We start from the raw sequence: 14812 nt of genomic DNA, 5'->3' as shown, positions 1-14812 counted from the left end.
GTCAGTCAGTTTCACACTGCTCCAGCCTTGAAGCTGATAAGATCTAGAGGCAGTAATTTTATGGCTAAGGCTGTAAGACATTCTACTCCTAGAAATCTTGATAAACTAGAAGGTTAAGACAAACAGAATGACAGGGGCCTTCAGCTCCTCCTGAGCATAGCTGATGGATTCCCTTCTAAAGCAAAATACAATGAGTTATTCTAATTTTTAGCTATTTCATACTGAAACAGCATTTCAGAACCACAGGTGTGTTACAACATGCCAGAAATGGCTAGATTCTATTCCATCTAAAATCTAGATTAGGAAGGTTTAATGATGTTTGTAAATTCTACTTATAAATATGGAAGTAAACTATGTTCCAGGTGACCTGTTGTATAACTTTAACTTGATCCTTATATTTATAAATCAAATTGCAAGTTAATTTACTAGTTTGAAACTACTGTAGATTTTGAAGGAAAAAAATCACTAATGTTTCATTTATGGAAGTTAGGTGATCCAGATAAAATATGAAATGTATTGGTGGCAAATTAAAATATACTGTCATCTGTGAGTTACATGTGAGTCAGTATTAGACCCATAAAATTTAATACTGCCTGTTCCACTGGCCCATGTCTTTTATTTTAATGAGGGAAAATTCTAAACGATGCCTATGACCAATTATCAATTCTCAAATGAAAGGGAGTTTCTCCATGTTCCCATGTTTATGAGTACATCCTCCAAAAGCATGTGATTTGGTTACCACTTTCTCAGTATGCATAGCTACAGTTGTATTTGTTGCCTATGGAATTGTTTTCTCTTAAAGTCTAGGTTTTTAAAAATTATAACTGTTGGTGCCCCAAAATTTCATGGGCTAGGGATTTTGTAATCTATCTGTAGAAAGTTAAAATAATTTAACTCATTTATTTTAAATTTACCCCCTATAAGTTTTAGTAACTTTTCCCATCTGCCTTGTGAGAAAGGAAGATGTGATTTTTAATTGTCCTTTCAAAATTATAGGAAAGATGCAGTTAGACAAGAAAAGGAAATATAAAATTAGGAAGGAGGTAAAGAGGTCAGAATTCGCAGATGATATGATTGTGTACCTGATAAAAATCATAGAGAATCAAATGAAAAACTAGAACCAATAATAAGAGAATTTAGTAAAGTGACTTAGTACAAAATTAATATACAAAGAAATCAATAGCTTTTCTAAATACAATTGACAGTAGCTAGAATATAATGTAAGCAAAGATCTCATTTATAATAAACTCAGAATATGCCAGGCAGTAAACTAACAATATATGTGCAAGATCCAGCTGCTGAATAAAACTTTTTAAGTTCCTAAGGGACAAAAAAAGAAGCTTGAATAATTGAAAGAGAAGTTTCAGTATCAAACATTTTGAATCTCCCTAAATTAACTTAAAAATTTTGATATGATCCTAATCAAGATACCAATAGATTTTTTCTTTTATAAGAAATACTGTTTACATAAATAAACATGCAAGAATAGTGAAGAAAGTTGTATAAAAAGAAAAATAATGATGCGTGGTGTGGGACATAAACAGCCCTACCAGTTGTTCAAACATATATAAAATTAATAATTAAAACAGAATTGTCTAGGCACATGAATAGACCAGTATAGGCCAGTAATAGACTATAGGCCAAATGCATATAAGAATACAACATATGACAAATGTGGCATTGCCTGTCAATAGAGAAATGATATTATTGATAAATAATGCTTGGGACAGCTGGATAACTATTTTTAAAAGAAAATTAGATTGGTTCCATACATTGCTCCTTATATAAAAATTAATTTCACTTGGATGGAAAATTTTTTTTATTATTATTCTGTTATAGTGGGGAAACATGATGTAAAATTCAGATCCTACAAAAAAATACGCTGATGTGATCAACTACATAAAAGTAAAAACATTCCATATGACAGAAACCACAGCAACAAAAGGCAACAGTGAAACAACAACCTCGCATAAAGTTTTGAAATGTTATATTCAAAGCATGAATTCGTTTAATATATAGACCACTCATAGAAATCCTTCAGAAAAAAAAGAGACCAAAATGAGGAAGGCATTTGAAGAAGCAGTTCACTGGAAAGGAAATGAAAAATAAACTACAAAGATACCATTTTTCATCTCTCACACAGGCAAAGTTAAAAAGTTAGTAAACCTTGGCAAAGGTGTGAAGAAACAGGCAGTTTCATTGTTGATAGTACTAAATTGGTACAGGATTGGAGAGCAATAAGGAAATTTTTATTAAGATTGAAAATCCAAAAAAAAAAAAAGATTGAAAATACACATAGCCGCTGACTCAGAGAGTACTTCTAGGAATTTAATCCACTGATGATACTCTTACATATGTGAAATGCTGCATAAACAACTGTATTCATTGTAGAGTTATTTGTATTAGAAAAAGATTGGAAGAATCCTAATTGTCTATCAGCAGATAAATAGTTAAATACATTTTAGTGCATTTGTTCATTCAGTGGAATTTTGTACGGCCATTAAAAAGAGTGAGGCAGTGTGTGTATGTGTTTGCATGTGTGTAGATAGATAGATAGATGTGGAAAGATCTCCAGATATATTGTTAAATGAAAAAGCAAGGAGTAATGTATGTGTGTGTGTGTGTGTGTGTGTATGTGCGTGCATGCGCACGCATGCGTGCACATGGTGCACGTGTGCATTTAAATAGAAATATACATTTCTATATGCTTATGTAAGTACAAAGATATCTCTAGAAGAAGGAATGAAGGAAAAAAAGGTGGGAGGCATGTGAATATATTTTCTATTCAAAAAAAGTGATTTATTATTTTAAAAAATCTTAGTCAAGCTCTTAATGATTATAAAATGTATCTATTTGGTCATGCTATCCAAATGCATGTAACTGAAACAACCCTTTCTTTATGTGCCCAGTATAAAGATTGTCTATGAGGTATCATGATTCAAGTTAAACCTTGATCCTAGGTTTCAGAAAAAATTCTTCTTTATTAGACTGTTGAAAGTTTAGAGAATGAAAATATGCATTAAATTTAGTAAAGATTTCTAGAGCCATTCTTATTCAATATTTTGGGGTGAAGGTGAATGTTTGGTATATTCATGTACTTAGAGTCACTCACTCTCTCAAACATTTATTGAGCAATCACTATTGACCAGCCACTGTGCTTCTATGAATATAAAGGTTTACAATATGAGTAATGGAGCTAATTTCATCACTGAAAGGTACCTAATCCTCCAAGGCAAAAATAGAAATACACAAATAGCCCCCAGACTTCTTTTAAGTGGTTAGTTTCATTTTCTTTCTCATCACATTATTTTTTAAATCACAAATGTTAATATGTTGTAAATTGATTAATTTTAGATTCACGAAAATTGTGCTTATCTTCTGATTATGTTACTAACATAAACTGCAAAATTGTCTAAATGCTGGGTAGGATTGGATAGCAAGAGAATGAAAAAGAATGAAAATAGCAAAAATCCATATAATAAACTTTAAAACCACCCTTTAAACAGAGTTAGCAAGGGCCATTTTAGGAATGCCTGTTACCTCCCTACTTATTCTCCCTGAAGTATTAATTGCAGTCTAACCCTGGCAAAGAAAATAAATTTGATTATGTTTTAGTGCAGTGTTCTCAAACTTGAGTGTACATTATGTGTGGAGCATTGATTAAATGCACGGCTGGACCCCACCCCCAAGGCTTTTGATTCAGTGTGGAGAAGGACCCAAGATGTGCATTTCTTATAAGCACCTGGTGACTCTGGTAATGCTGATCCAGAATTACACTTTGAGAAAACCTCTGTTTTAGTGATTATATGAACTAAATACAAAGTGAAAATGTTCTTGGTACTCAGAATAATCTGCAAAAGGCAGATTTGAAATCTTAAATTTGAAACTATCAACTTGGCCTTAAATCATATCACTTAATCCTAACCCAGCAGATTCCTGAAGGGTAATTGTAGCCCTGAGTGCTTATACAGTTGATATCTCAAAATTAGTTTTATTGTCACACATCAGTAATGCCAGTTTCACAAAGTCCTGGTGAGGGTGGAGGGAGGTAGGCTTTACAGAATAATCAGTGGAAGCCCGATACAACAGTCTTGGTTTCAGTTCACCTAGTTAAACCAAATGTTCTCAGAACACATTCAGTTCATGCAGGTATCTTCTTTATATGTTTTTTCTTATCAATATTTCAAAATAGCTTTAGGTGGTATGAAATTGCCAAAACTTCAGTCTGAAAGCATAATGATTAAAATTTTTTTCTCTAGATGTCATAAAATTATCAGTGAGTACAAAATATTTCATGTAGTTAAGCGTTTGCAAGACCTAAGCCTTCTTTGCTCTAAATGCTTAGTGTATAAGATTAAGATTTTGTCTTAGGTTTTATTCAAGAGGAGTTGAAAAGCAAAGCTGGCTAGGTGTGTTTTCTGGGCTTTTTTAAGAGTTAAAAGAACAACCCGTCCTGAATATCTGAGTTAAGCTTCTTTTTAATATTGCTGTGGAGTAATAGATTCATATGTTGATTTCTATATCACTTGAATATACAACTTACAGAGCGGTATCATATTCACAGCTTTATCCTCAGTGAGCTGTTTCTATCTGCATTGCAGGGACACGTGGGCCCAAGAGACACCTGTAGATCCTTAGAAGGGATCCAGTTACTAGAAGGGAACTGATTTAACTGCTTCGTGCAGGGCATTCAAAGTTTGAGGGCCACAATCTACAATGAGAAATACCTTTACTTTGTGGCCCAGTACTCATACACATACATATATGCATACATTCATGAGTATACATCTATATATACACACATGACTATTATATACATATATACATTCATAGACAGAGGACTAAAACCAAAGTTCCAGGAAACAATACTTACCTGTACTGTGTGCCAGGACATTTGAGTATTTTCTACTCTATTTGATTTCTTTAATTTTTAAAAAATGCTGGTCAGGATAATTGATTTCATAACCTACTAATGGGTTACACCTTACTTTCTGAAAAGCGCTGCTTTGGACAAATTGAAGAAGAGATCAAACCATTAGCAATACAGATATGAGCCACCAGAATGCAGTGTCCATTCTTTTTTTTTGGTTTTTAGTTGTTGTTGTTTTGCATTGCTAACAAGTGCCCAGATAATTCTAACAAGTGTCTAGGACCACTCTTGGAGAAAAACCTGGGTTGTGATTATATAGACTGCATGTAAAGTGAAAGGGTTTGTTTCCTTTGTGTTTCTGGTTGAAGTACTTGCTATAGAAGTCCCCCGCCACCCAACACACACACACCAGGAGGTGGTCATTTCTAACAGGTATAAGGGCGCTGGTCACATGCTCGTGTCAGCAGTCACAGATACTTTTTCTGAACAAGCCACCAAGTAGAAATTGTTTCTGTCTTACTTGATCTCAAATGCAAACAAAATATCAAGTCTTACAGTTCAGGAGAAAAATTACCCCAAAGGAAATTTCCAGTCTTAAGTGTATTCTCTTCATTGGGTTTCTCTAAAGAATTTACTATTCTTTCACAAGGAAACAAAAATGCTGTTTCTCTAAGAAAGTGTTAACTGGTGAGGTTAATAGAACAACCTGTATTAACAAGAAAATTCAATCATTATATAACTGTTTTTATGATGAGTAAAATTTAACTATCCATTCAAAAGTTTTTGTTGCTTTTTAAGTTGATCACTTTGAAATCATTTTCAAGTAATGCTTATTAATCATATGTAAACCCTTTCCTATTGGAAAGTAAATCTTGTTAACAGTAAATCATGTAGCAAATTTTAATTTTACAAGCCACCCCTCAGAAGATAGTTTCATTAAAAACAGTGATATTTCCTCTTGATTTATATTCTTGTTATATTTGTATAAAATGGAAATACTGTTGACCTCAGAGTGATAAACCTTGGATTCCAATCTCATGGTTAACACCTATGTAATCTCAAGAAAGTTCCCCAATCCCAGAGAGCCTCAATTTTCTGATCTGTGAAAAGGAGATAATATTGCTTGCCTTTGCTGTTTCACAAAGTTGTGAAGATCAAATGAGAATTAATGTAAAAAAGCTTTATAAATCATAAAGCATTATAGTATTACTTCTATTTTTAAATCACTTTCTTAAACAGTTCTAGAAAGGAAATAATTTCTACCATGAGACCAATTTTAATTATAGTGGTAGTTGAATATATCAATCTTGACCTTCAGTCTTTAAAAAAGATTAAACAGCCATTTCAGAGTCAAGAGAATATGCCTTGACCTATAAAGACAATAAGATGATATAATTGTTCTTTTTCCTTCTGTCTTATTGGCATGTAATTGAATGACTGGCTGATGTTTACATTAAGACAAAGTCCTAATTGTCCACATATATCATATTCTATTTGGGCCATTGAATAGATGTGCATAATGTGTATATAAATCACATGTACAGGGAATCCTCTTTTTTGCCCCATGCAACTCATGCAAAAGTTTCAGCACCTCTCACTTTGAGATCAGTCTTCCTCTTCCTTTTTACTGAGCGTGATTGGCATTCCCCAACATTGATGTATCCTGACGTTGGAAATAAGGTTAGCTCTAAAATAATTGTTTCCAAAGTTACTTAAAAATAAATAACTCTTTCTGTTAAAAGTAAATAATGGTGATGATAAAATTAATATCAACAATTTATGAAAGGCTCCGAACCTCTCCACATTTCCCTGCATTTGAAACTGAGGTTTACCTTTTTGACATCATCAACTGCCCCTAAATGAACCCTGGGCTCCAGCCAGTCTTGATTACTTGTACCTGAAGTATCTGTGAGTGGCATCAATTTTACTGAAGATGTTGTAGAGGAAAGAGCTGAGGTTTAGCATCACACTTTCCAGAGCACAGTCCCTCAAAGCCTCTCTGCACCACCTGTCCCCCCCAGTCTGTCCATTCATTTTACCAATGAGCATTCACCGCCAGTGTGCCCAGATCCCCGTCTCCTCAAATCTCTCACCCCTTCAGCAGAGCACTTAAACCTGATACTAACTCTGCTAAACAAGGGGCCATCCTGTGATAAGGATTCTCCTTCCTTAAAAGGCAATGGGGAGCTATAAATACCAATAATAAATAACGATGGGGAATTATAAATAATGGGGAAATGCTTTTTTTTTCTTTTTACATTGTTCTCTTTAAAAGTATTTGCTGCCTTAAGGAAACAATAAACAAGATGAAAAGACAACCCTCAGAATGGGAGAAAATATTTGCAAACGAAGCAACTGACAAAGGCTTAATGTCCAAAATATACAAGCAGCTCATGCAGCTCAATATCAACAAACAACCCAATCCAAAAATGGGTGGAAGACCTAAATAGACATTTCTCCAAAGAAGACATACAGTTTGCCAACAAACACATGAAAGAATGCTCAATATCACTAATCATTAGAGAAATGCAAATCAAAACCACAATGAGGTATCACCTCACACTGCTAGAATGGCCATCATCAAAAAATCTACAAACAATAAATGCTGAAGAGGGTGTGCAGAAAAGGGAACCCTCTTGCACTGTTGGTGGGAATGTAAATTGATACAGTCATTATGGAGAACAGTATGGAGGTTCCTCAAAAAATTAAAAGTAGAACTACCATACGACCCAGCAATCCCCCTACTGGGCATATACCCTGAGGAAACCATAATTCAAAAAGAGTCATGTACCACAATGTTCACTGCAGCACTATTTACAGTAGCCAGGACATGGAAGCAACCTAAGTGTCCATAGACAGATGAATGGATAAAGAAGATGTGGGACATGGATGCAATGGAATATTCCTCAGCCATAAAAAGAAACGAAATTGAGTTATTTGTAGTGAGGTGGATGGACCTAGAGTCTGTCATACAAAGTGAAGTAAGTCAGGAGAAAAACAAATACCGTATGTTAACACATATATATGGAATCTAAGAAAAAAAAAATGGTTCTGATGAACCTAGGGGCAGGACAGGAATAAAGACACAGATGTAGAGAATGGACTGGAGGACATGGAGGGGAGGGGGAAGGGGAAGCTGGGACAAAGTGAGAGAATAGCACTGACATATATACACTACCCGATGTAAAACAGATAGCTAGTGGGAAGCAGCCGCATAGCACAGGGAGATCAGCTTGGTGCTTTGCGACCAGCTAGAAGGGTGGGATAGGGAGGATGGGAGGGAGGCTCAAGAGGGAGGGGATATGGGGATATATGTATATGTACAGCTGATTCACTTTGATATGCAGCAGAAACTAACACTGCATTAACTAACTAACTAACATTGCAAAGCAATTATACTCCAATAAAGATGTTTAAATAAATAAATAAATAATAGAAAAAGTATTTGCTGCCTTAGTAAAAGTACAATATTGATCTCTTCTTTGAGCTTTGGAAAGGAGAATATAAACAGAATATTTACTGGACATCCAGACATCATTTGACCCCTTTTCTCTGTTCTCTCAACCTCTTTCCCTAAGGGCTTAGGTGTGACTTTTCTCTGTTGTCCTTTTCAGGACACTGATTCTTGGGTGGATATCTTACAAGCCTCAAGTGACCTTGGGTGCTTAGAGACTCTCCACTGGTCCCTGGATTCCAACAAGGCAGCATTAGCATTTGAGTGACTGGAAAAGAGTTTGCAGCCTGTGTTTTAGGCCACATGTTTATCATAGTGTGTATCTATCCCGCATCAGGTAATAGGTGCCCTGTCCCCTTCAGGTCCTTCTTAGAGGGATTGCTGTATCTTTTTTTTTTTTTTTGCGGTTCGCGGGCCTCTCACCGTTGTGGCCTCTCCCGTTGCGGAGCACAGGCTCCCGACGCGCAGGCTCAGCGGCCATGGCTCACGGGCCCAGCCGCTCCGCAGCACGTGGGATCCTCCCGGACTGGGGCATGAACCAGTGTCCCCTGCATTGTCAGGCGGACTCTCAACCACTGCACCACCAGGGAAGCCCGGTTTGCTGTATCTTTGTAGGAGCTCCACTGAGCTTTATTTTTTTTCCTCCTAGATGTGAAATACAGCTTCTCCCTGTTCCTACTGATTTCTGTCCCTAATTCCTGAGAAATCATGGAAGAGTTTCTTCACTGGTGCAGTCTGCAACAGACATGCATACTTTCTATATTCCAAACAAATAGGGGTTTCTTCTGCCTTACAGAGCCCAGGTATTTTTTTCCTTGAATCTACCACACAAGAACTAAGGTCTTCCTGTTGCCATGTGGTCATATTTGTATCACATTTGTGACCATGCCACTCTATTTCAGAAGAAAAAATAGTTGTCATAGTCTTTAATGAGCACTCCATTCTTAGTATGGAGGGAAACCACTTGTGCCCAAATGAGGGAAACCACTTACACTGTTCCCTGGGATTCTGTCTTTTGAGAATTCAGTGTTTGGTTGGGGGAGCTGAGTCACACCTGTATTTACTTTAATTCTGCAGTTCCTAACTGGTGACACAAGGTCAGACATCGTTTTCTCATGGCAACTAGTATTACCTTCCTCTCTTTCTTCGCCCAAATTAAGCTTCACTCACAGCAAAGCTCATGGGTGTCCCTGCACTCTCTGATGAAAGTCTGTTTTCCTGAATAGTCTTCACTGTGAACTACTCTCAGCAAGTGCTCAAACCTGGTCTGATTTTTCGAATTATGCTCTGTAGTGCCTTGTCATGGGACACACTGCAAAGAGGTCTTTCATCTTTCTGCTAATGTGCAGTCAGAAAGAAACCTGGCCTATGCATGTAGGAAGCTCTCCACATTACCTGAGCTCTGACTCTTCAGACTTTGTCAGGCATTCTGTTGGGGTAGCATCTGAGGCTGGTGGTCTCACACTTATAATTCCTATGGCTGGAAGACTTTTCATTGATCTCTATCGCTTTTCTGCCCCAGAAGCCTGCCAGTCCTCTAATATTTCAGTGGTGTGTCTAAACACAGTGCAGAATCCTCTTCTCCAGTTTCTGAAAGTGTTTCTGCAGTAGCACTGGACCAAGGGTTTCTGTCTTTGACTGATAACCACCCTCAGAGTAGATTCCCATTCTCATGGGAATCCTGTTTTAGCTGGCGAACGTGGAGGGTTTTAATTCATCCCTAGTATATTGCTAACGATCTTTTTTTAGTCTTCCAGAAAAGACTGATTTTTCTAAGAATTCATGTGCTCATGGTGGCTGGAATGGTTATCAGTTTCTTACCTGCTCTTTCACATAGGGAGTTGTAAGTCTCACCCACTCCAGTAATGACACTTAATGCTCTATAAGCCTTTCCATGCTGAACATCTCATCTCAAATGGAACATCCCACCATTTGATCTCAGAGGAGTTGCCATAGCTTCTTATCTGATTATGAATCAATAGTTCAGGATCATCATGAACCAGTCTAAACTGCCAAGCACCATGTATCCTAGCATTAGATAATCGTGAAGAAGGAATGTGCACTATTGACGATTCAGTCCTAGGGTGATTATTCAGTAAGAGATACAACTGGGCACTGTACCTTAGTTCAGACAATTGATTTTTCAAACAAAAAGCTAAGGTATACTCATAGTCTAAAGCTTAATTAGTTTAGGGAAGAAATGGAAAATGTTTATTTACCATACTTATTTTTTAATTGTCAAAAATAACCACAAATCCTTTAGTCATAAAGAAATAAAAATTGCTGTTAACAAACAAAGCCAGATGTGGATTTCTCCCTCATTATTGCTCAGCTATTATATTTTTGATAATTTTTACCTTTCACTTAAACCTATAAAATCACAAGATACAGATCATTTTATTTTTAAGTAGACCGAAATCTAACCTCAAATTTTCCACACTCAAACTTCAAAGAAAATGTAGGCATTTTAGCAAATTTGAATTTTGAGCAAATTCTTCCTAGAAGTGATTTACAGTCACATGAGGATAAGACTTTCCAGCTGTCTTTTTATATATGTTTTTTTGGTTGGTTTTTTTTTTTTGGTTGTTTTTGTTTGTTTAGTTTTTTTTCATGTGGGCCATTTTTAAAGTCTTTATTGAATTTGTTACAATATTTCTTCTGTTGTCTTTTATGTTTTGGTTTTTTGGCCGTGAGGCATGTGGGATCTTAGCTCCCGGACCAGGTATCGAACCCACATCCCCTGTGTTGGAAGGCGAAATCTTAACCACTGGACCGCCAGGGAAGTCCCGATATATGTTTTCTCTCTGAAAACAAGAGCACTTATTGATGCCTTTTTAAGAGATGTAATACTGAGGTCCTTTATAGTTTTAGTTTAACATTTTGGTAAAATGTTTACTCATTACATTTACATTACTCTTTCCATAATTTTTTTTTGGTTTGTACAATATCATTTTCTTCAGTTTATTTTCAAGTATAATGATGAACTACATTAACCTTCCATCTGGTAAAGAGTGTTGCAGAAGCCAATTAACTTAATTTTGTGATTAAAAAAAAGTTAATCATATAATAAATTGTATTATATCATCTTATGAATTATTATATACTTTAAGAGTATTTTTTCTATAATTTCTACCTAACATTCTTTTCTGTATTACATTTTATTAACTCTAGGGAAGAAGAACAAGTAACTTGGGGAAATAACATAAAATTAAAGCTACTAATTCCTAAGAAAATTAAATTTAATGTTGACATAATTGAGACTGAACATTCTGTGTATAAAGTATTCCACCATAAAGCAGTTGTAAACTTGATGGAAAAAAAAAGACTTTGCTTTGCTATGGATTTTGCCATCCATCTTTTTTTTTTTTTTTTTGGTAGGGGGAGGCAGTATGTTGAAATTTCAAGGCATCATTAATTTTCATAGCCAATGTAAAGTATGTTATCTGTATTTGAAAGCATGAAATATTTTTTATAACTGCTTATAGGGATGTTGATTTGATCAGATAGCAAAAATAAAAATAATGATTTCTTTCCTATATAGTGTGATTTTTAATTTAACTGTAGTTAATATTGTTAATAGAATCCAGTAATCAAATACAGGGTGTTTGGAACCTGATCTTACAGTAAGTGCTATAGTGCTAGGAGCTGAGAGATAGTGATCTTTAAATATGAGGTTATCGAGAGTGCATCTCATTTATTATTGGCACCTGCTACTTAATTAAGGTGTTATGATTGCTCATGGTGTGCTGAGATTACACGGAAGAAAACTGTTTCTCTGATTGTCCCTTTTTTTGTTGGCTCTGAATTATCTTCTCTTCTACATTCCATTTCTGCTATCATTTCTAATAGCTCTGCCTCACCACCACATCCTAAACTATGATGTAGGGACCATGATTACATCTAAATGTGTTCATACTAATGACCCTCCACTTCCAAATTTTAATACAGGGTTTAGAGAAGAATGGATAGATTTAGAAGCTTTTGAACATTGATGAAGGTGTCTTTGCACATTTGCATTAAAATACTAATGCATATTAATAAAACACAAATCTGCAGTAGTTTTCTTTTGTGACAGAACGGAACAAATATTAAATACTCTTTGGGTGGGAGACTGTTTAGAAAGAGAGCGGTTACTCTCTCACATGTTGAACTACGAAAGTCAAGAATATTTTAACTAGCACAATCCTCTGGGGTTCCTGCTTCTCAGGTCTCCCTTCTTATATAATTATGGAATATTCAAAAAGGTTTACTTTTGTGATTGAGCTTATTATTAGTGTGCCTATTTTTATGTTATTCTCTGGGATTGGGGGGAGGAAGGAGGAAATACACATTTAGTGAGAGCTATTCATTAGCCACCATTGAAGAAGAAATTGAACTTTAAAGAATCTATCAAAAATTCTCTGGTGAGCCTTTTATTACTATCTTGTCTTGAGCCCTTTTTTTAATGACATCTATTATCAGATTGAAATGGCGATTGAGACGCTGCAAAAGTCTGACGGTCTGTCCACTCACAGAAGCTCTCTTCTCAACAGCCATGTAAGTTGCCTCTTCTTCATGTAAACTAATCTCTTGCTTGTTCTGCATGTGTTGCTTGCTTCTAAATGCTTGTTTTATTTATTTACTTATTTATTTTGCTTCTTAACCTTCCTTTCTCAGCCCCTTATGATCTCTGTATCACTTAATGGCAATTTTGCACAGTGGAATATCTAAAAATAGAGCCCCCAATATACTACTTCACTAGGTTTTTTTACTGTTTTGATACAGATATATTTCCAAGTTAATAACAAGCTACCAAATATTGGTAAAAAGTAACTGATGATTTAAATTTTTCTAGTGTGATATTTATTTACTGTGAAGCAAATGTTTATAATCTGCATCTTCGAGTCTGAGACAGAGAAATGGTCGTGTCTGTTTGTATGACCAGTAATATTCTTTAAGTGGAAAAAAGATTGTTAATGCCAAACCCAATGATAAACTGTTCGAAATGATTTATTTACCAGTAAGACTATATAAAATGAGCAGGAAACAGCTACCTAGATGAGCTCAGGTCCTAAGACCTAAAGAAAAATGAATCCGGGCCAAAAGAAGAAGTGGGATTCTAGATAAGCCATAAACTGCCAATAATTCAGATAAAACAGGATTATTGTTACTATTTTTTAAAGCTTTTAACTGTTATCAGATGCAGCATCACTACAACACCGGTGAGTGTAAGAAGAATGATGACAATTTGTGAAACTATAAACATTTTCATCAAATGTACAAATTTTGGGGACTCAATGAAAATGATGATTAAAAATTATTTTGTTATGATTTCTGAATATATGGGAAAAAGTAAATAGACCTATGATTTAAATCTGTCTAGACAGTTCTGCTGAATTAATGTCAGTAACAATATAGTAAGAATTAGAGTTTTTCCTCCCAGCTGACAGTGTATTCTTAAATTTGGAGATAAAATTATTATTTTTAATTCTTCCCCATATTTTGTGACTGAAAAGTCCAAAATTGGATCACCCAAGTGAAATAAAATATCATTATTTTTTTCAATAAACCTGAAACATTTAGCTCATAGAAAATGTTTCACTGTGCTTTTTAAATATTTGAATTTTCAAACATTTAAATTTTATATTCCAACATAACACAAAATACTTCCTTATGTTCTTACACATTTATTTTTAGATGAAGTGGTTTGTTTCTTTTTCAAAGGGAAGTATATCATGACAAATAAAAACAAGTTAACCTACTTGGAGAATGACTACAATTTTGATGAAAATTATAGATTCTAAATTATAAAACAATATATACCTTGGCCCTTCTTTTGAAAGTTTAAGGAATATGATTTTTCCCCTTTCTGAAAGTTTGTATGCAGTACATCACTCTTTTACATGTTTCATAGGTATATTCCTGCTGTGCTAGCATGAGTCTGTGGTTGTGTGTAGAGACTGATTTACTCTCAACTTTTAGGATGTATGTTTTGGGGAGGGGGCGAGGACCATCTGGTGTTTTGTTTTGAAAATGGCAAGGGAAAATGTTGTTCATTTTTAGTTGAAAATGTGCAGGGATATAAGAAAAAGAATCCTGAAATTTCCAGTTACCTTTTTTGAACTTTCAGACTTCTATGAAGTTGTGCTTTGATATTCAATTCACATCTCATTGTCATTTGAGATATATACTTCAGTAAAATATGTGATGTGTTTAATTTTAACTTGAATTACCCATCTTAATTAGTATTTTTATGAACAGTAATGTGGATATAAGAACATTTTTGTATATTTTTATTTGTTGGTTTTTTGAAACTTTTCAAATATGTTTTTTTCATTGTTATTCTCTTGTAAAATTCATGAAGTAGTATTTAATGTTAATGAATGTGTGAATTAAGCTGCATAAACAACAGATACATGTTTGTTACTCTATGGCTTTGTACTTTTTATTACATAGCATGGCAACTCTTCCATACTGTTTATAACTCCCAGAGGCATTTCAGTATATAC

At 34.9% G+C, this 14812-nt stretch overlaps 1 protein-coding gene across 4 annotated transcripts in view; it reads left to right on the top strand.

The window, feature by feature from the left end:
* Positions 1-14812, top strand: part of RFX3 (regulatory factor X3) — a 289839-nt gene that overhangs the window by 199599 nt on the left and 75428 nt on the right. For 3 of the 4 annotated variants that reach the window (XM_060299986.2, XM_060299983.1, XM_060299987.1), the window contains one exon: positions 12786-12860. The exons of the other annotated variant lie outside the window; for it this stretch is intronic. In XM_060299986.2, the coding sequence (XP_060155969.1) occupies positions 12786-12860 (75 nt within the window). The remainder of the gene's footprint in view (positions 1-12785; positions 12861-14812) is intronic. 4 annotated transcript variants of the gene reach the window in all.

The sequence above is a fragment of the Globicephala melas genome, chromosome 6, assembly GCF_963455315.2.
Source record: "Globicephala melas chromosome 6, mGloMel1.2, whole genome shotgun sequence".
Lineage (NCBI taxonomy): Eukaryota > Metazoa > Chordata > Mammalia > Artiodactyla > Delphinidae > Globicephala > Globicephala melas.
This window is presented reverse-complemented; position numbering and strand designations above follow the sequence as displayed.